This window comes from Megascapheus bottae, chromosome 2, assembly GCF_031878675.1.
Source record: "Megascapheus bottae isolate mThoBot1 chromosome 2, mThoBot2.hap1, whole genome shotgun sequence".
NCBI lineage: Eukaryota > Metazoa > Chordata > Mammalia > Rodentia > Geomyidae > Megascapheus > Megascapheus bottae.
Window position 1 is genome coordinate 84,368,703 of NC_143510.1, and position 23,100 is coordinate 84,391,802.

Sequence of the window (23,100 nt, forward strand, 5' to 3'; positions counted from 1 at the left end):
ATGCACCTTCTATCTGGTGAATATAATGTAACCCTTCTATTAATCACAATAAAAAAATTATTTGTGAAAAAAAGTTATTTCCTCAGCTTGGCTGTGGTTTGTCCGACTTCCCATGGCCTGCATATGCCGAGGGGTGCCCCAGGACCAGGTGCTGATGGGTCCAAGGGTCCCTGGGTGGAGCTCAGGAACACCCCTCCTCCCTATGGACCCCTGGCCTGGTGCTCATCTTTCTACCTGATCTAGTATTCAGAGCAGACCAAAGGAGCGGACCCTCTACAACCCCAAAGGAACTATGCTCTGCTTCCGAGTTCTATGTACAGCACCTGCTAAACAAACAGTGTTTGGCCTAGAAGGGTTTGTAAAGCCTCAGTCCTGCACTGACATTGTGATTCACCATGTGGCCCCATTGTGAGCCACTATGATGTCCAGGATCGCTTCCTCATTGAGCTGTCTGAGGAGGGGGCTGGAGGCTGAGTGGTGGGATGGAAGGACATCACCTCCGTACTGAGAGTCCCAGCAAACCCCCAGGAGCTTCAGGACCAGCCTGAGCCAGCAACCCACCCAGGACCACCTGCCAGACAGGTCCAAGACAGCGTTGTCTCTGTGGCCTTCCTGCTGCTGCCGCTCCAGGATGAACTGGGGCCTCAAGTCCTGCATGTCTCCTTGGGACAGAAGTTGGTGGCAGCCTATGTGTTAGGCCTCCTCACATGGTGTTCCCTGGGACCTGAGCTCCCTGCTCAACCCAGCCCACCTCTTTCCCCAGGCAGGGAGCTGAGGTGCCACTGTGAGGCCCATACCTTGCCTCCAGTCTCTCTACTTCCCGACCACCCTTCAGCTTCACCTCCACCCCCAGGCAAAGCACCCAGGGATTTGTACTTATTTTCCAAGTTAAACAAAATACATTTTTTAAAAAGTTACTTCTTCGTTCTGCCCATCTTGGAATTGTCTGCAGTGTGCTAGGGAAGGTCAAAATTTATTTCTCTATACCTTAAAGAAGTGTGTGTGTGTGTGTGTGTGTGTGTGTGTTAGTATCCAGAATAACGATACAGTCTGAGAATTTGCAATCTCATTCTATACTCTTCCAATGTCCATGTCAGACTGCAAGTGCAGAGTTCTATTCTGATAGCTATCTGACTTGAAGGGGAGTGAGGGAGGGAACAAAACTCTTGTTACTCCATTGACTTAAGTGAAATGACATGTGAAATTATGTCAGCACAGAACCATGAATGAAAGTGGCAAATCTGTGAGTGTGAAAGGCAGAAGCGCAAAACATGAGCATTTCTACAAGTAGCAGGCTTATCAACAGAGGAAAGTATCTTCTCCAAAAGGAGAGAAGAGCATCAAATGTAAAGGGTAATCCACAACTACATCACATAAAGCAATAAAAAGAGCCATTAGTAAAATAAGCTTGCATCTGCAGAAAAGCAGAAAAAAATACTATTTCCCAAACCCTGAAAGCACCTAATACAGAGGTGTGCCCAGCATTTATACTATATTTCAGTTATCTATCTATCCATGTAGTGGACTTCTCTCAGGACTACAAATCCTTGATGCTAGGGTTTTATTGCTCCTGGGACTTAATAGCCATCCAAATCTAATAAAAGAAAGACATATTGAAAAATAAATAAATAAATAATTTGATAGGTAATTTTTAATGAAATCTAAAGATTAGGGATATTTCCAGGAAAATAAAAATCTCAAACTGGAAAAGCTTGCTATTTATGAATAGGTCCTAACCTACTTCTCCTCGCGATTATGGCTTTCCTACAACTTCTCTTCTACTCTGTCATCTTACTACTCTGTCCTCTTACTTAAATCCTGTATAGAATTATTCTTTCTGGCACAAGCTCTATGCTGTCTCACAGCTGTGTTTCGACTCAATAATCTTCCAAAGTTTTCAACTATGCACTTCTCTCATCATAAAATATTTGAGTACACTTACTGTGATTTCTTACTAAGAAATCATAAAATAGAAGAAAGTAGATATTTTAAACAAATGCGGGAAAGTTTCCTTTTTTCATTACTTTTGTATATTCTACACTAAAAATCAAAGGAACAAATTTCTCATAACATTTTGTAAGAATTAAGTGAAAGAACAATTCTAGGTACCCAGCAAACCTTGCAAAGACCAGCTAGCTCCATTACCATTCTTACCACCAACTCAACTTCCTTGCCTGGAAGCAGATCCCCGGATCTACCCGCCAGCTTCATGCCTATAGGTCAAGCTACATTAAGGCCAAATTCAAATGCTATTCATTTAAAGAATTGTTTGAATTCATCTTTTAAGAAATTAGAATTTTTCACCAGAGGAGGTACTACATCTATAAAGTTTTAACAAGAGGTCATGCCCAAATAAAGCTTTAACAGTGGGGAAAAAATTAAGAATAGGTTTACAGAAAATGATACAAAGGACAAAAGATGTAATTATTAAGACCATGAAAAATACAACACAGGGAAGTATAGCCACAGGAGATTAATTTATGTTAGTCTGTTAGTAACAGACTAAATATTAAAAAAAAGGTTGTGATACAAACATATGAGAGGGAGACAGCAGCATTTTTAAGAACCCCCAAGCTGTCAATTTTTTCTTTTTTCTTTTTTCTTTCTCTTTCTTTTTCTTTTTTCTTTTTTTTTTTTTTTTTTGGTGGTTATGGGACTTGAACTCTGAGGCTGGGCTCTGTCCCTGAGCTCATCAGCTCAAGGCTATCACTCTACCACTTGAGTCACATGCAGTGCCACTTCTGGTTTTCTGGTGGTTAATTGAAGATAAGAGTCTCACAGACTTTGGTACATGGGCTGGCTCTGAACCATGATCCTCAGATCTCAGCCTCCTGAGTAGCTAGGATTATAGGCATGAGCCACTGGCACCTGGCTCAAACTGTCAAATTTTTTTTTACACTTTTTTTTTTCTGTGTATGTGGTACCAAGGAATCAAACCTGGGTCTTCCTGAATGCTAGGCAAGCACTCTACCACTAGGCCAAACTCCCTGGCTTTTACACTTTTTATCAATACCAACAGGTTGCACAAGGTTTAATTTCCCGCCTCTCCTCCTTTCCTGGGGCTTGGACTCAAGACCTGGGCATTGTCCCTGAGATGTTTTACTCAAAGTCAGTGCTCTATCACTTGAGCCAGAGCTCCACTTCCAGCATTTTGGTACCTAATTATAGATAAGAATCTCATACTTTCTTGTTTGGAACAGCTTCAAACCTTAATCCTTTGAGCTCAGCCTCCCATAACTAAAATTACTGGCATGAGCGACTGGCATTCAATAAAAGGTGACATTCTGAATATGGTCATATATGCATGCAATGTACCTTCGTTAGACTCACCGTCCCCGCCTTCATTCTCCCTTATCTCCCCTTCCTCACTTCCCAAACCAATCTCAATAAGCTTCACTTTTCCATTTCTACATGCATACATAAAACATTTTGTCAGCATTCACCAGGGTCCCAAACCTAGCTCTGGGATTGGAACAAGTTCTTGCTAACTTTTTTCCTGGACTGGCCTCTAACTATGATCCTTCTGAACTCTGATCTTTTCTTCTAAACAGTTGGAATTACAAATGTGACCCACTGTGTCCAACTAGTCATTTTAATTTAAAACTTGTAGGCAGGGCCAGGAATTTCGCTTTGTGGTAGAATGCTTACCTAGTATGTACGAAGACCCAGGTTTGATTCCTCAGTACCACATACATAGAAAAAGCTGGAAATGGTGCTGTGGCTCAAGTGGTAGAGCTCTAGCCTTGAGAAAGCCCAAGGACGTGCTCAGGCCCTGAGTTCAAGGTCTGAGACCGGCAAAAACAAAACAAAAAACAACCTTATGGGCAAGACTGGGTCTGGTAGCATATGCCTGGAATCACTGCTAGGAAAATGGGGTTTAAAGACATCATGGACTACAGAGTAAGATCCTGTCTCTAATCAATACAAAGCAAGAAAACAAAACAGATAACTACCAGAATAGATAAAATATTTCAAAGTAATGATTTATGAGGAATAAAATTAGGAAGGTTGAGCCTTTAGTACATTTAATTTTAAAAACTTATACACATATTGATATTGCATTTTTAAAGTAATAGCAATTTTATTACATTTTAAAGTTAGATTTTTTTTGGAAGATTATCCTAAAACTGGCCTTTAGATTTTCTGCTTTAAGGTCAAATCACTGATTTTTGAAGTGGTTAGTTATACATGTGCTATTAGATGTACAGAGTTGAGTTTCACACCAGTATGAGCATCAAGAGATTTCAGGAGGCCTGAAATCTTACCTGTAACACAGCAGCAAATAAGTACACAGCTACAAAAATTGCTGTCAGAGAAGTGTGGCCGCTTTTCATCAAATGGATTGTGTAGAGGAAGATTAAGTGGCCAGGAATCACTAAACCCAGAAGAACTTGAGCAGACTTATTATTTACACCTAAAACAAAAGGGTAAGTCATTAAAATAAAATTATATTTGGTTATTATTAAAATTTGAAAATTATTTTTAGATAAAATATCTTATAGCATCTAAGTTCAAGTGCTAAAAATGTCAATTATTTACAATTCTCTTAATTCTTTGGAATTCTCATGTGGTATTGTGTCTTTGTGATTGCTGTTTTTAATGTACTATGTGAAGTTATTTCTTTTCTCTTTTTTTCCCCTTATGGTTAATCTCATATGGTTGTATCTGACTTTGTTACCTGGTATATTCTATATCCATTTATTTGTTTATTTGAAATAGAGAAGGGAGGGGGAAAACAAGATGATTGGGAGGGGGTGGGGGAAGGCAAAAGGGGACAAAAACATGAAAGGGGTATCGAGGTCCAAGAAGTAATGCAACCATTACCTGACAAATGTAAATGTAACTCTTCTATACATTATATTGACAACAAAATGCAATAAAAAAAATTGCTATGAAGGCCATCTGCCAAACTTTAACATATACCATAGAATCAGGAAAGAAAACACCACGCTCTTCAAGCCCAGGAATGTTTAATTTTATATTTTTCCTTTAGGTTCTATTACCCATATTACAAGGATGGTAATTTATTATTTTCATTTAAAAGTCAGTAATCATATAGGATGAGACTAAATGAAAGGAACTCTAGAATATGGAAACAAGAGGTTTATGTTGTGTAATTGCTGTTCTTAATGTACTATGTTATTTCTCTTCTCTTTTTTTGTCCTTATGGTTAATCTCATGTTGTTACTGTATCTGACTATTACCTGGTATACTGTATATATGTTTGTTTATTTGAAGTAAGGAAAGGGGGGGAAACAACATGATTGGGAGGGGTGGGAGAAGGGAAATGGGGACAAAAACACGAGAAGGGTATCAATGTGCAAGAAGTAATGCACCTACTACCTGACGAATGTAACCATAAGCCCTCTATACATTATCCCAACAATAAAATTTTTTTTTAAAAAAGTCAATCATCAGGTGGTAGAGCACTGACTGGCTTAGCAAGCATGAAGCCCTGTATTCAATCCCTAGTACTATCAAAAAAGAAAAAAAGCAGAAAAATATAAAAGTTAATAATCCCATTTCTTTTTCAGCAGAAAAAAAAATGACAAGGCTTGTGAAGCTTAAACTTACTTTCTTACAGAAAAGGACAGGTGCTACTGATTTCCATCTTTTTTCTTTATAACAAATGAAGAAACAGAGCCTTTTTTTTAGGTACATTATGGGGCTTGAACTCTGGGCCTGGGTGTCCCTGAGTCCTTCAGCTCAAGCCTAGCATTCTACCACTTGAGCCACAGTGCCAGGTTTTCTGATGGTTAATTGGAGATAAGAGTCTCACAGATTTTCGTGCCTGGGCTGGCTTTGAACCATGATCCTCAGATCTCAGCCTCCTGAGTAGCTAGGATTACAGGTGTGAGCCACTGGCAGCTGGCAATAGATAACTTTTTTGAGGGTGCTGAGCTAATAGGCAGAGGCCAAAACAAGCATCCAGTTCTTCTGAAATGAAGCATCAAAACAAACTTACCAAGTAGCAAAGTCATTTAGTCTATCTAAACATTTTTATTTTTACATTTATTCTTATTAGGGCTTATAATGATAAAGTGTGTTTGGTATATAGAAACCCTGCTTAGAAATGTTTTGAGTGGACCTATGACTCACAAAACTCCAGAATCATTAATCTCAAAAGACCAAACTGGGATCCAAGAATTATAATACCTACAAAGCATGAGTTAGGCAGGGAAGGGAGAAGAGCCATAAGGTAGTACCTCAGTTGTTCTTATGCTACAAGTCCTATGTGCTTGTGCTTAACAATAGAAGCATACTTTCTTCCCTCATCCTAAAGGGTCACTTAAATGTATTCTGAAAATAATTTATAGTTTATTGTGTGTGTTGACATCAGTAAGGGTTAGATTTAAAGCTCTGCTCTCCTTAGAATTACCTTAATATTACTAACATGATTATGAGAGGGAAATGTCTGGAAAATTTGGCACTGAATTTCTTTCCATAGAAAAATATGTGAAAACACTGTTCGTTTTTGCCAGTCCTCAGGCTTGTACTCAGGGTCTTGAGCTTTCTCAAGGCTAGCCATAGCACCATTTCCAGCTTTTTCTATGTATGTGATACCAAGGAGTCGAACCCAGGTCTTCATGTATGCTAGGCAAGCATTCTACCACTAGGCCAAATCCCAGCCTGAAAACACAGTTTTAATTGTTCAGTTTAAAATTATTTTAATCCTTTTATTTTTAAATTAATCAATTATCTTTAAGTAGTTGTAAAGAGAGGCTTCAATTCAACAAGTCAATTCGGAAAATTAAAAAAAAAAAAAAGGAAATAACCAAAAACTCTCAGCACCAGCAAAGAGAGAGAGGGAGAAGGAATAGAAATACATTGTGAATGTATGGAAATATAATGAAGTCCCCCTTTATCCCATACAACTAATATAAGTCAATAAAAAAATACAAAACAGGGGGTGAGAGGAGGGAAATGGGGACCAAAACATGAGAAAGGGTATCAATGTTTGTGAAGTAATGTACCTTCTATCTGGTGACTATAATGTAACCCTTCTATTAATTACAATAAAAAGTATATGAAAAATACAAAACAGTATACATCTCCAGTATAAATCTTCCAGAAATGCTTCTTTTCTGACTATAAACAAGCTATACCAAAGAAAATAATAGGGTAATTTTATTCAAAGGTTCTCAACAACTGCAGAAATGACACAGATGACTGTGATCACGGAGATTAGCTCTCAGAGACAGAAAGCTACATGACATTCACAAACAAAATACATATTCAACAAATGTTGCCTGCCCAAAACTTCAGAGAGAAATCCACAAGCACATACCTGGACCAAAAAAAGTCCTAAATGGGTAGTAACAACCTTTGGGTTCCTCAGGCAATTCTCCTGGGATGCTATGTAAGTGGAGGTAGGTAGAAATCCTGCTGGCCTGAATGGCGACCAAATTACCACCAATACCTGAAACATGGGGAAAACAAACAGCAGTTATCCTCATACGTTAAACAACAAAAACCACCCTTTTGGGGTCATATTTTCTGGCCAAGAAAACAAAATAGGAGTTCTTGAATTCATGTTTGTTTACTGTTGAGGTAGGTATTCCAAAAAAAACGAAAGAGTTACTGATTAGTTTTTCAAATCTGATTAACTAGTATAAAAGTAGACCAGAGCAGGCAATTTTTTTTAATCGCTACCACTATGCAAGATATAAAAAAATGTTCATCACCTAATGAGAAGGGAAGTTAGATTTATTCAAACAGACAAGAACTAATCTTTTTCTGCCCAGTTAACTACAGAAATTGATATAAAGTGCTGAAAATAATCATTCAAGAGGATCTGAGTTTTGAAGCTACCCTTGGCTACACAGGACCCTTTCAAAAGGAAAAAGAGAAGAAAACAAAAAGAAGGGCTAAAAAGAGAAGAAAGGAAGGAAGGAAGGTGGGTAGGAAGGGAGAGAGGGAGGCAGAGTTTGTCAAAAAAAAGTCACATTTTTAGCTAGGCTATTCTCTCATTAACTGAGGCAAATCGATGCCAAGATGGAAAATAAATTCTGAAAGACAGAATGCCCCTCTCCAAGGTGAGGCAGAACATCATTTCTGCTGCAGAGTATGGAGGAAGAGAAAGCAAATACAAAGAAGACATAAGCACATTTCAAACTCCTAAGTGCTAAGTATGTACTAGCATCGTGCTATAGAGTATAGGCTGAGTGTTCTAGACAAAAAGAGGGTCCACACTCACTTGCCAGCTATTTTCTATGAGCCCCCACCAGGTACTTTTGAGGTAGAGTGAAGCCATGCAAGAGACTCAAGGAAGCCAAACGCAGATGAAAAATCACACCCATCTCCAAATATTGTAATATTTAATAAGCCCTTTCTCATGCACAGCAAAAACTGCCAGGGAAGATGGAGAAAACATTCCAGCTACCTGGTCCCAGGCAAAGATGGGTTTCACTGGAGAAATAATATGAGCAAAACCTGTTTGCTGTTGTAGACTTAAATCTTCTTGCTCAAGACAAATGTGGTAAGTTTGGTTGCCAGTAGAGCAGGAAGGGAAATAGAAATCCTGCCTCTGGAGACCAGGTGTACAAGGACTGCCCAAAATTGCAGACAAGCAAGAGAATCTCAAGCCCCACCACCCCACATATGACACTGAACAAAAAATATCAGAAAGTTACTACTGAAGAAGAGTACGAATGCTAACAACTAAATCTGCCATGCTGAGAGTTTATGGCACTCTAGTCTTCACACTCAGAATGAAGTCATGGAAGCCCAGTAGTCATAGCCTTAGTGCTACCATGAAAACAAACCAAGTTTAACTATTGACAGTCCACCATACTAATAACCACTAGACAAGCTTTCCATTTCTAGGCATAAATAATATTTATTTCAACCCCCAAGACTTTATGTACAAGGCACTCAAACATTCAGCGGCAATTTACATTACAGAGAAAAGAAAAGAAAGAAAATAGATCATTGTAGAAGAAGTCAGAAGAAACTAACAGAGAAATGACTCAGGTGTCATTTCTGACACCACCTGACAGAGCCAGGTGGTGGCTCACACCTGTAATCCTAGCTACTCAGGAAGCTGAGATCTGAGGATCAAGGTTCAAAGCCAGTCCAGGCACAATAGGTCCTGAGACTCTTATGTCTAATTAATGACTAGAAAACGGGAAGTGGGGCTTGGATCAAGGGTAGGGCAGTAGTCTTGAGCTGAAGAGCTCAGGGATAACACCTAGGCTGAGTTGAAGCCCCATGACCTACAAAAAAAAAATTATCTGACAGAGAGCTGGTGGAAAGGTGTAAAACATGCATTAAAAGAGGAAGACGCAGGGTCAGGCATGGTGGTATATCCAAGCTATTTGAAAGGCAGAGATCAGGAAGATCATGGTTCAAGGTCAATCTGTATAAAAAGTTAGCAAGACCACATCTCAACCCACAAGCTGGTTACAAAGATTCATGACTAGAGTTCAAATCCCAGTACTATCAGAAATAATAATCACCATCCTCATGCAAGGATATTTGTGAAGTAAAAATATAAAAAAAGATAAAACACATAAATGTTAGTGAAAAGAAGGCTTAAAGTAGCTATAAAATACTGGAGGTAACAGAAGTATTAAAAGCAATGGACAATGAATAATGTTTAACAAAGCCAGCTTATAAAAAAGACCTAAATACTACAGGAAGACACGCCTAAAAGTAAACCTACAACATACATAAAACTGATAAACCTGAAAGGAGAGCAAAAATAAAAATAATGCCACCCAAGTCTATGTTTATGCTTAAAATCTGACCAGTCTCCTATTAACTGAAAGACTACACAAAGTTAAATGTCAACAATGATATGGGCTTTAAAAATGCCATCAGCTATCATGATGACATAAGAGAATATATCCCCCAACAGTAGCAGAACACAGTTAGTTACAAATGTAAATACACAGTCTTGAGAACAGGCGTGACCATAAACCATCTGATCGGCTTAAAACAAGGCTTCACACATTTGAAATGAGTGAATTATGAAAAGATGAGCTCACAGAAATGATAGACATCTGAGAATTTCTCAAATATTTGGGAAGCGTGTAGTATACTTTTAAATGACCTACAGATCAAGTAAGAAATTACAGGAGGATATACAATCAATTTATTGGAAATGAAAGCACTCTAAGGTGTGGAAATGCAAAATATAGTCCTTCCAAGAGCACAGAATCAAATACTTATATGATAAACCTGACTTATCTGCCTACATATTATACATAGTTTTCAACAAGCATGTTTAATAAATAAAAGCAAAAAGAAATTTCAAAAGTAAAAGTGTAAAATTAATGCATGTTCCCAGTCCATCCTGTATTGTCAGTTGTGTCTAAATGGTTGTGTGATCTCCTGAGTACTTCCTGGCTTGCATTTTGTTAAAACACATATGCCTTCCAAAAACAAATAGTGCCCCCAAACCATGGTAAAAATTAATATGCTTAATTTTAGTGATAAAGTTTTACATCTGTTGGAAGGCAGCATGTACTCAGTAGAAATTGGATGGTATGTTGGAAAAATGAATCAAGCACACACAGTCTAGCACTGAATTCTAATGCCTGCTAAGCATTTGCTATTTGTCCTTAGCTGCAGTCTCCTTAAAAACAGATGTGGGCAGATACCAATGGTCCAGAATATTAGAAAAGAAAAAAATTTTTATATCAATAACCTAAAGTTCATGGGAACAAATTAAACTCCAAAGAAAACAAAAGAACAATAGAAGTCAGAACATAAATAAATGAAATAGAAAATAAAAGCAACCGGAAAATAAAGGAAACCAGAGCCTAGTTCTTTAGCTAAATCAAGAAGAGAGAAGATACAAATTCCAATATCATGAATAAAAGAAGAGCTGGCTCAAATTTGTAAGCCTAGCTTCTCAGGCAGCTGAGATCTAAGGCTCATGGCTTGAAGCCAGCTCAGGCAGCAAAGTCCATGATACTCTTTCCTTCAATTAAGCACCGGAAAGAAACCTGGAAGTAGAGCTGGAAACACCCTTGAGTAAAAAAGCTCAGAAACAGCTTCCAGGCCCTGAGAACAAGACCCGGACTGTGCCTCAGCAACCTCCACCCAACCCCCCAACCCCCCCCTCCCCCGCCACACACACACACACACACACACACACACACACACACACACACACACACACACACACGGAAAAAAAAGGAACATAAGAGAAGTCACCACTGCAGACCATCCAGGCCTTAGGAGGGCATTATATCAATGTCATCAATACACTCTTAGCAAATTAAATCCAGCAAAACATTAAATCTACAACACATCACAATCAGATTGGATTTATCCTACAAAATGTGGTACAAATGTAATGCTTAGAATACATTAGGAATTCAGTACATTAACAATTCAGTACATTAACAAATACATGGCGGAAAAATAACATGATTGTATAAAGAGGGAAATGATAATTTGACATTTATGAATATAAACTCTCGGAGGAATTAATAGGGACTTCAGGTTTGGGCTCATTAAGGGAATGCAAATGTCTGTTTAATATATTGATTTCATTTCCTTTGAATATGCACCCAATTGTGAGATTGCTCGTGGTCATTGTTTTTTATTTCTTCAGGAATCTCTATACCATTTTCCATAATGGCTATAATAACTTATATCACCACGAAGGATGTGCAGAATTTCCCTTCTTTCCACTCCCTCGCCAGTGCTTAGCACACATCTTTTTGATAACCACCATTCTTACTGAAGTAAAATGTTCTTTCATAGTAGTTTTTATTTCCATTTCTCTGGTGATTAGTGGTGCTGATAGTAATTTGGGGGTCTTTTGAGAACTATTTGAGTCTCTTGCTAGAACTGGAAATTTGAAAATAAATTCATTCAGGATTTCATTCATTTTACACTAGAAATAAGGTTATGTGTTGCTTAATAACAGGGATGCCTCCTGAGATGTTAGGTGGTTTCGTTGCTGTGTGCATCTTAGAGAGTGCAAAGAGTGTGCACACATGAAGCGTGGCAGCATAACTGGTATTGTCTTCACAGCTGAGATCTACTGCTGACCAAACCATTATGCAGTGCTTGACTGCTGGCAAGAGACATTTTTGCATGAAAATAGTAAGAGAACAATTCCAACAGGATACCTGAACAAGGTGCTGAGAGCCAAAAGGTCTGACTACACTAGAGAGAATGGACTGCAAACTTCTGCCAGGGCTTTCACTTACTCTGGACCCTAGTTTCTGTAAGATACAGTAGAGAGACTTTGTTCAAAGTCAGTCTGTATTACCTGATACCTACTTTGTTAAAGCAATAGGGTGTCTGATACCTAATGAAGCTAAATAAATTTGCTTTATTATTTGGGAAATACTATTTCCATACTTTTAAAACACATGATAAATAGGAAGTTGGAAAATCATGAACTTTTCCTCTTTATAAAGTGAAGACAGTGGTCTCTTTTTTTATGTCAATGCACCAAAAATACAATAATTCAAGTATTATATTTTAAAATTAAAATTATGACTTGATTTTACACTACATGTAGCTTCACAATTTCCTCATCATAGGTTATTTGACAAACAGAAAATTCATTAAAAGCAAATGATTGAGGCAAGTATAGTGGTGCATGCTTATAATCTGAGTACTTAGGATGCTGGAGCACTTGGATCATGAATTTCAGTCCAGCCTGAGCTAGTGATCATATCTCAAAACAAAAATCAGTAACAGCAGCACAAAACATACTTAAGATAATTTAAAATGCATTCTATCATAAACATGTTTCAAAAAATAAATCCTACAGTTTGTCTCGCTCCTGTAATCCTAGCTACTCAGGAGGCTGAGATCTGAGGATCATAGTTCAAAGCCAGCCTCAGCGAAAAAAGTCCATGAGACTCATCTCAAATTAGCCAGCAAAAAGCCAGAAGTGGAGATGTGGCTCAAGTGTTAGAGTACCAGACTTGAGCAAAAAACCAAGTGAGTGAGAATACCAGACCCTGAGTTCAAGCCATAGAACTGACACAAAAGAAATTTAAAAATAAATTTTAAATAGCCATTAAAACTGTCTTCTGTATACTTGATGAATTTTCTAATCTATAGTTGCTATTTTTTAAAACCTGGATTTTCTAAATCCAAGTTTATTTTCTAAAGTGAACAGTTAGAATGAAACATTGCATCAGAGGCATGAAGTAATTGCAAATAGTACATAAACAAGACAGTAACTTACTCTTCTCACTAAAAGTAAATTAATACATCCTAAAAATTGGAAGAGCTAACAGTGTTTGCACTACATAGTACGAGTATTTTCACACAGAGTTTCTGGGAAGATCAGTAAGGAAGAAAGCAATTTAAAATGACTTTAGTGTTCACAACTTCTCAAAAAGAGAAGAAGCTGATGTTAACACAATGCATTCAGACACATTTTTCTACGCAAGACATCTTGCAAAGGACTAGACAAGCTGCATTTCCTTCCTTTTCATATTCATTTACTGTTGGATTCTTCTGGGGGTAATGCTCTGTCGGGTATCTCATTAGATACAGAAGCTTTCATGCACATGCACATGCACAAGGCATATGCCATTAGATCCCAGGATCTTGAGCTACCACTTCCCTTGGATTGAGTCTGAAACAAAGGCTACTAATGATTACCTGTAGCTCTTCTACAAATTTGCTGGCAATGCTTTATAAGATGCTTTTATCATTGCTTTTCTGTTACCATAAAACCGATATATAATAGTGTTAATAAAAATGCTCAGAAAGAATCACACAACATCTTCTCTGTGTTCCCTGGCTTGATTAGCCCTGTAGAGCTGAAAGCAGACATAACTGATGCTATAACTGTGCCACACTAAAACCGAAATGAACTGAGACTTTGAAAATTTACCAGTACAGATCACGGGACTACAACTTTATAGTAAACAACATAGTAAGTTTACCATTCATGGTCTCTGCATGATCACTGGTCATATTTTTAAGTTACTGCAGAATTATTACCTTGGAATACTTTCTTTCATGTAAAAGAATGTCTTCTTCCTACCATTCTATTAAAAGCTTATTAATATTGCTTGTAAATTATTTAAATTCCCCAGAGACTAATTGCATTACTCAAGCCAGCGGAGAGCATCTAAAGATAGTTTCATAAAAAGTAAAAGCATTAGTAAAAATAACTGGTCCATATTCTAATTACTGAGACTCCTCAGTACTCACAGAACCTAATTTTTAGTGTCTTGGGCTAGAAGAAACTGAGATGATCATGAAAACACTGGAAGAAATTATCAGCAGGCTCATGTAAGGCCTGCTTTGGAACTGCTTTGTTATATGTGGAAGTATATGTTTGAGTAAATGGTTAGTACTTACATAACAGGGTAGATTTCAAATTTTGCCAAGAATTGTTTTGTACATTTACAAAAAATTAAAATAAACAAAAATTTATTTTCTTACAAATAAACCCTCATGGGGCCTGGAGTGTGTCCTAGTGGTAGAGAGCTTATCTAGTATGCATGTAACCCTGGGTTTGATTCCTTGGTCCCACATACACAGGAAAAGCCAAAAGTGGCGCTGTGGCTCAGGTAGCAGAGTGCTAGCCTTGAGAAAGCCCGAGGACAGTGCCTAGATCCTGAGTTCAAGATCCAGAACTGGCAAAAAAAAAAAAAGGCACTGTTTTAGAACCACATACAATAATTTCTTTCACTTTCCAGAAAAAAGGATTGGGAAACATGTCTTCTACATTTTCATATTTTTTGGAGAAATATATAGATCTTTCTACTACTGAAGATCCTTTCAGATGAATATGGGCAAGTACATTTAACTCACCAGCCCAAACCATCAGATTTACCATTTCCTTCCTAATACACTTATGCACAAGTTATCGAATGACTGATATATGTTTTTCACATCCTCTACATATTCCTAATGAGGGCAAAACTATAGTTGTTGGGGAGAGAAAAAGATTTTACTTTTTAATGTATACAAAATACATGCATTAAGAAGAAGCATTGAACTCAAAGCCTGGCATGAAACTGTAACCCCTTTATACCATTACTTAATAAATTTTATTATTAATTTATTGTTATTATACAGGTGACAGAGGGATTACAATGACATGAGTCACATAAGTATATTTCCTTTCATACAAAGAAAACAAGATGTCTCTTGTTTCATATCTTGGAGTTTGTTGCAGTATGTATACTCCTTTATATAGGCATTGCGCCTTTGTGTTTCTCTCCTAAATGTGTTTCTCTTTTGGTGTCACTGTGTGTAAATATCTAAAATCCTGTATAATTTATCATATGCCAGTGTATTTTAGATCTAATTGCTGCATATCATAGAGAACATGCACCATTTATCTCTCTGAGCTCGGCTTAATAATTTTTTTTTGGCCAGTCCTGGGCTTCAGCTCAGGGCCTGAGCACTGTCCTTGGACTTTCTCAAGGCTAGAACCTCTAGAAAATGGGAACTGGGGCTTGGCCCAAAGGTAGGGCGGAAGCCTTGAGCTGAAGAGCTCAGGAACAACACCCAGGCCCAGGGGTAGGGTGGTAGCCTTGAGCAAAGAGCTCAGGAAGAGCGACCAGACTGAGTTCAAGACCCCTGACCCACCAAAAAAAAAAAAGCATGCATACTATACAGTATCCATATGTATGTACAGTAAATTAATAAGCATTCTATGAGTTGGCATAGTTAGAAAATTATTTTAGATGGTTCTTTCAAAGTATGCCCCGTGACAATGAAAAAGTTTGAGAAACATTTCCCTAGGTCCTCAGCCTGCATGTCTCCAACTCGTGATAGATGTATGGAGGTTAATTATTTAAACATGGCTACAAGTAGCTACCTTCATCTTTGTTTGACATCAAAATACAGTTTCCGATGGATGCCTTAGGAAATATCACCCTGGGGAAATAAATCTGCATGCTTTCTTGGGACAACTAGACTATCAGTTGAACTTCTCTTCTTCTTAGTTTCTTCCCTGTCTCACACCTCTGTGTGGCCACCTATCTCTTCGCCTTGCTTCAGGGCTCCTTTTATCTCCACACTACGGTTAAATTTCTCTACCCTACAGGGCCCAACATATTACACTAAATAATTTCTATTTCATTGTCTGGTTAACAAAATGTAATTGTGATCTTTGAGAAAGGGACAGAATCAGGTTAGATTTACCTGTTAGATAACTGATAACTGGGTACAGTAAATTGGACAAAAGAAGAGGTAGAGAGGCAAGTTTTCTAGCACTCAATCCAAGATAGTGAACAAAAGCAGAGATGATAGAGACAAAACCTATTTCAACAGCTGCTGAAAGTGGAGACTTAAAGGACAGGATTTATGTGACTGTAAGATGTCTTATTTAGGATTCTGGGGAGATAATACCACCATTATCTGCAGAAAATTGGATTCGGAAGAAGATAATGAGTTGGTCCAATCTGACATAGAGATCTGAAAATGAACACATGTGTCATGGGTGTCATAAAGTGTTAAAGCTACAGGGTCAAGAAAAAGGATTCATAAACTTTTGCAGATGTTAGCAGAATTGACTGGGAGACTCTACCTCAGACCTTGAGATGTGTTTCTAACAAAGATCCTAGGTATATGACTGGTCTGAGAATGCTTTAAAACTCTGAACTAGGCAATAAAAAGGGTTTAGTTGATAAATAAGGACAATCTTGAAGAATTAAAACACTTAAGGAGCAGAGAGAAAGCAAGAGCTAGTAAAGGAAAATGAAAAAGAACTTCTAGAGAACTGAGAGAGTGGAAAGGAGGTGAATTAAGCCGTACGGAAGAGCAGATTACAATACTTAAATTTACAGGCATCTTTGTTTGAATTGTTTTTTAATATAACTTCAGTGTAGCCTAGACTAGTATTTTTTTAAAAGTCTACCTGGGGGAAAAATACCAGCATATTCTATACATTTCATGTAAATTATTTTTTTTGGGGGGGGTCATTTATAGGGCCAGGGTGCTATTCCTGAGCCTTTTTTGATCAAGACATAAAAAGAAGTAATGAGACAAAAAAAAAATGAAAAGGTCAAGGGAAAGATTGGTAAAGAAGTATATTGAGAAGGAAGGAAAATGCTGCAATTAATTAGAAAAATACAGACTATACTTGGGAAAGTACGTTTGTAATAAGAAGAGAGAAAACCAAAGCTTGAGAGGTAGAACACTGAAAAAGATGGTTTATAAGGAAAAACATCTGTAAGCTAAAGAGAAACAACCGAAGAAAAGAAGACATGGGAAATAGAGAATACGTTAAATTCACTGAGAGACTGAGAATTCCATGGAGTGATAATTGAATGGTATCCAGGAACATGAAAGAAAACTCCTCTATGAATACTTTTAGAGTGGAATTAACATAAGAGAAATTCACTGTGATGCCCACTGAAGAGGTTTACCTCCTACCAGCAATGCTATGTGCCAGAGTGCATATTCCCCAAGGGAACACTTCATGTAGCTCTAGTTTCTTACAGAATGTGAATAACTAAACTACTCATAAAAAAAAAAAACCTTCTTAATGAAGGGCTTATTACAGCTGAGGCTTCTCCCTAGGGTAATGTTTGATATAGTTTTAAAATTAGTTTGTCAATTGATATTGACTGAAGAGAATTTGATACTAATCTAGGCTACACTGAAGTTCAATTTAATGACAACCACATCCAAAAACAATTCAAAGATGCCTGTGAATTTAAGTATTGTAATTCCCATTTTATAGAAAAGAAAAATATATGGCATATTTTAAAGGGATCAGCAGAGGAGTAATAGATTCTAATAAATTGAATTGACTCAAAGGATAGTTAAACATCGCCCATGTCAATTTATCCATGACAACCAACAAAAAGCAGCACAAAAATAATGTAAGAGAGCAGAAAAGCCCAAGATAAAAGATAATGCAAATCTTAGCTATCATCATTTACCACAGTTTTTAAAAACCAGATATGGCAAGCTATCAAATTAATATCTAATGATATGCTTGAAGAGTAGCTTTTTCCAAAACTGTGCTCTCCACATGAATCTGTACTCTGCAGGGGGAGCAGCAGCTAATGCTTGTAGTCCTAGCTGCTCCAGAGGCTGAGAACTAAGGATTGTGGCTAGAGGCCAGCCCTTAGAAGCCCAGACTAGCAAATCTGAGAGATTCTTATCTCCAAAAAAGCAGAAGTAGAGGTGTGATTCAAATAGCAGAGCACCAGCTTTGAGTAAAAAGCAGAAAGAGATAGCATGAGGCCCTGAGTTCAAGCCCCAGTAACATCACAAGAAAAACTGATTCAAGTCCCACCAAAAAAATTTTTAAAAAAAGATTTGATATCATCATGAAACAGTACATCTAATTCTTACCGTTAATAACTGGTGTGTAAACAACAATCCCAACCAAGTTTGGGTCAGATACTGTTGTATCCAGAATAAGGCCCCCAATGCTGAAAGAAATAAAATCACATAATTTATGGGGGGAAAAGGGAAAAGTAATTGAAGTCATTCTATACCTAAAATGCTTCTGCTTTGTAAAATAGAATAATCAATCATTTCAAAAATAAAGTAGATTTCCTGGAGCAGTGGCTCACGCCTCTAATCCTAGCTACTCAGGAGGCTGAGACCTAAGGATCTCGGTTTAAAGCCAGCCCAGGCACTAAAGACTGTGAGGCTCTTATCTACAATTACCCTCTAGAAAATGAGAGTGGGGCTGTGGCTCAAGGGGTAGGGCCGTAGCCTTGAGATGATAGAGCTCAGAGACAGGCCCAGGCCAAGTTCAAGTCCCAAGACTGACATACATACATACATACATACATACATACATACATACATACATACATACATACATACATACATAAAGTCAATAAGTATTAAAAGTAAAAATTAATATTAATACTAAAAGGTTGGAGATTAAAAATGGCATAAACCAAAGCTCCAAATTTCAGGACTCTGATCTCTATTGCCTCTGGTAAAAAAGAAAAAGCATACACCTTTTAAATGTATTTAAAGCTTAAGTGCATTAAAATGTCCAGAAGGACTCATAAGAAATTACTAACCATGTCTGCTTCCAGGGAGTCAGACTGTCAGGGGACTGATGCATATTGTATACCTTCCTGTGCTTGTTATTTTTTAAACCATGTCATATATTATTCTTCTGATTTTAAAATAAAGACTACTTTCATATTAGAAGGAGTCAAAACATTAAAAGGATGATTTTTATTGTGCTAATGCTATATATACAGGGACAGGAGGAGGAAACTGGGGAAAAGCAAAGGTAGAGGTGACATTTTTCAAAAAGAAAAATGTACTCATTGCCTCATTTATAAAGTGCTAACCCCTCTTAATAATAATAATAATAATAATAATAATAATTAACTCCACCTTAATAATAAGAATATAATAATATTTTTAAAAGTATGTATAGAGGGGCTGGTGGTTTGGCCTAGTGGTAGAGTGCTTGCCTAGCATGCACCAAGACTCAGATTCGATTCCTCGGTACCACATACATAGAAAAAAGCCAAAAGTGATGCTGTAGCTCAAGTGGTAAAGCACTAGCCTTGAGAAAAAAAAAAAACAAACAAACCCAAGAACAGTGCTCAGGCCCTGAGTCTAAGTCCAGAACTGGAAAAAAAAAAAAAAAAGTATGTATAGAGGCAGAAGTTTGGCCTATGTAGAGTGCTTGCCTAACATGCACCAAGGCATGGGTTCAATTCCTCAGTATCACATACACAGAAAGAGCCAGAAACAGTACTGTGGCTCAAGTGGTAGAGCACTAGCCTTGAGAAAGCCCAAGGACAGTGCTCAGAATTCAAGCCCCAGGACTGGCAAAAAAAAAAAAAAGTGCATATTGCTGGGTAACCATGGCTCATGCCTATAATCCTAGCTACTCAGAAGACTGAGATCTGAGGGTCACAGTTCAAAACTAGTTCAGGAAGAAGGTCTATGAGACTCTGACCTCCAATTAACCAATAAAAAGCCTAAAGTAGAGTTGTTCCTCAAGTAATAGAGTGCTAGCATTGAGTAAAGAAGCTCAAGGACAGTAGCCAGGCTTTGAGTTCAAGCCTCAGGACCAGCACAAATTAAACAAATAAAAACTTACATATAGGTAGCCTTTCAGATATTAATATATCTTATTTATTTAAACTGACAAATAAGAACTATACATAAGTGAAGTTCTGAAATAAATACACATATATTTAAGAATGGCTAAATTAATTCACTTATGTATTATATCATATATTTGTTACTCACCCTGTGGTAAGAACACTTAAAATCTGTCTTAGAAAATTTCAAGACTCAGGGCCGGGAATTTGGCCTAGTGGTTAAAGTGCTTGCCTAGCATGCACGAAGACCCAGGTTCGATTCCTCGGTACCACATATATAGAAAAAGCCGGAAGTGGTGCTGAGGCTCACGTGGTAGAGCTCTAGCCTTGAAAAAGTCCAAGGACAGTGCTCAGGCCCTGAGCTCAAGCCCAGGACTGGCAAAAAAAAAAAAAAAAAAAAGAAAATTTCAAGACTACAGGCCAGGAGTTTGGTATAGTGGTAGACTGTTTGCCTAGCATGCACGAAGACCCAGGTTTGATTCCTTGGTACCACATACACAGAAAATTTTAAGACATTGACAATACATTCTTATTAATTATAGCTACCATATTATAAAGCAGAGCTCTAGAATTTAGTCCTCTTATCTCAAACTTTCTATGCTTTAACCATCTCCATAGCCATACTATCAAACATTTTAAAATTCTTTAAAAAAAAACTGGCTCAAATTGTACAAGTAGTTTTCTTTGTTTTTATTAAGTATTATTTTATCCATCAAACATGAGTATATTACTAGAAAGGTAAGGGTACCACAAAACTCATCATGAGCCAGTTGTCATTAGGCTCATTCCTAGATCCTTGTAAGTACTAAGAATGATTTTCAACTTCTCTAGCTGTTTCTTCTAATGCTCAATTCGGTGTTTCTAAATAACATGCTTAAACTTCTATTTCTAATTTTTAATTTTAGACAGTTTTCAAATGATCTCCTATTGCAACAGATGAGGATTAGCCTATCTTCCCTTCCTACTTCAGTCCCTTCACAAATCCTTTCATTCCTATCCTGCCAACTGAGTTATAATTTATGGTGAAATATTTAGGGTTGACTTTATGCATGTATGAAATGAGAATAATTATTTGATTGCAACAATGGAATCATTACTCACCATTTAAACACAATGTAAGTTTGATAGTCTCACATGTACTTGTTTGGTTTGTTTTAAATTAATATCACTTTTTAAGTCGCTATTCCTACTCTAAATTAGTAAAATACTTCTCCATACAACAGACTAATTAAGTAATGAATCAATGCTATATTTGTTCATTCTTAGAGACCCCTTTGCGCATTGTCCTTCTGACAGATTTGATGCTGGTCTTCAGATATAAAGTCCAGCTGTCCTGTTGAATCTTTCCTGAATGTTGGATCTTGGTTTCTATACCATTACCAAATCTCAGTATCTCATAGAACCCTGTTGCCTGAATTCTTCCCCCAAAATGAACCATATGCTAGCACAAAATGAGATTCCTCATCTCTGTGTTATCCTTTCTTGCCTTGGTTCTCACTGTGATACATTAGACCATGCTCTCTATACTGTAAGTGAAAGGGCACAGGTGAAGTAAATTCCAGGAGATCATACTTTCTGATTTCATGTTATGACTATGTTTAATGTCCAAAATAATTTCTCTTTAGAATTCTGAAGAAATAAATTTAGATATCGCTATGAAACATTGTTCTGATTCTTAGCCTTTCAAAGGTAACTTCTTATTTCTCTGGAAGCTTTTGTGATTTATGACATGCTTTAATTTCATTTCCTCACCTTTTTTGTTTTTTTAATGCAAGGGACTGAACCCCGGGCCATACCAGTCAATTATACCCCATCCCCTGGTTCCTTCATGGGCTAATTCATTATGGTAAAATGGCTTTAGTGGGCTCTTTCTATTTGGAAATCCATATTCTCCTGTCCTGTCCTGTCTCTCATATTATGTCTTTGATACTTTTCTCTGCTTATAATTTCCTTCCTATTTTCCCCCTCTTAGCTTTCTATTCTAATATCCAGTAAAGTTTTTCACTCCTATCTTCCAACTTTTTTATATTTTGGGTCTTGCTATATATATATATATAAATATATTAATCCTAATTATAATACTCTGTTCCTACAGTATGGATGCCATAGTTTCTTTGTTCTTAGTGAGGATAGTGTTTTGAGATCTTTCAGGTATCCCTGCACTGTCTTCAATGGTAGAGGCCTTCCAAAGTCTGGTGACCTTAATGTGTGTTCCTCTTCAAAGAGCTCTATGGGGCTCATGTGGGGCTCAGTACACACATGGGTAAAGCCTGTCATCAAGTAGACCAGTCAACGATCAGGTGGGCTTGCAGCTAAGTCACTGAAAGACCTATAAAGTCAATGTCTGCTCATCTTTGTCCACTGATAGGTTTCCCCAAAGACCAACTGTCTAACTTTTGCCTGGGAATTTAAGCCTGATTATGAGTGTTCTATGAACAAAGGGAAAGAAGTGGGTTCTCGCTATTCAGCATATATACCTTTTCACATAGCCCACCTGATTTTCATACAATGCTTTACTCACATGTCTTTACCTAAACATGACCATTTGAGTGTTTCTGAATCATTTTTCTAAGGATGGGGCAGTCCTCTGGGTGCTTAAGCTAGAGAAGGGCTGTGGAACCTAACTGTTCCTTACTTAAGTTGTTAACTTATATTCTGGCTTTCAGAAAACGTTAATGCCTCTAAGTTTTTTGCCTGTCTGGGTTTCTGGGGTACAGATCAACTTGCTTCTATAAGATAGGTGATTTTAATTGTTCTTTCTGCTTGTTCAGTTAGCAACCATCCATCTAATTCCTATCTTTCTACTTGTTTTAATCTCTCACCTGCTGTCTTCTCTGCTCCCCCGTCTGTCTTATGGTTTTATACCACTTTTATCCTTTTGCTGTCATTTTAGTAGTTTCAGGGAAGAAGAAGATAGACATGTCTTAATTTATCACGTTTTACAGGAAATTCATACTCTTTCTAGGTTATTTTTCATCAAATATATACTGAACATCTTTCCATAGTAATGAAAATACAATAATGTTATTTTAAATGGCTAATGTTACACTTATGACTACACTTGATTCCTGAACCTTAAAGTTGTTCTTTAATTTTATTATTGAAAACT

The 23,100-nt window shown here is 37.3% G+C and overlaps 1 protein-coding gene and 1 pseudogene across 1 annotated transcript in view; one reads left to right on the forward strand and one right to left on the reverse strand.

The window, feature by feature from the left end:
* The window catches only part of Slc41a2 (solute carrier family 41 member 2), a 66,664-nt gene that overhangs the window by 14,438 nt on the left and 29,126 nt on the right, over nt 1-23,100 (reverse strand). Inside the window, exons 7-9 of the mRNA XM_090328546.1 lie at nt 18,256-18,335; nt 7,289-7,420; nt 4,266-4,414 (exon numbers count right to left, since the gene is read on the reverse strand). Coding sequence (XP_090184672.1) covers nt 4,266-4,414; nt 7,289-7,420; nt 18,256-18,335 — 361 coding nt within the window. The remainder of the gene's footprint in view (nt 1-4,265; nt 4,415-7,288; nt 7,421-18,255; nt 18,336-23,100) is intronic.
* On the forward strand, nt 113-960 carry LOC150067448 (motile sperm domain-containing protein 3 pseudogene; annotated as a pseudogene).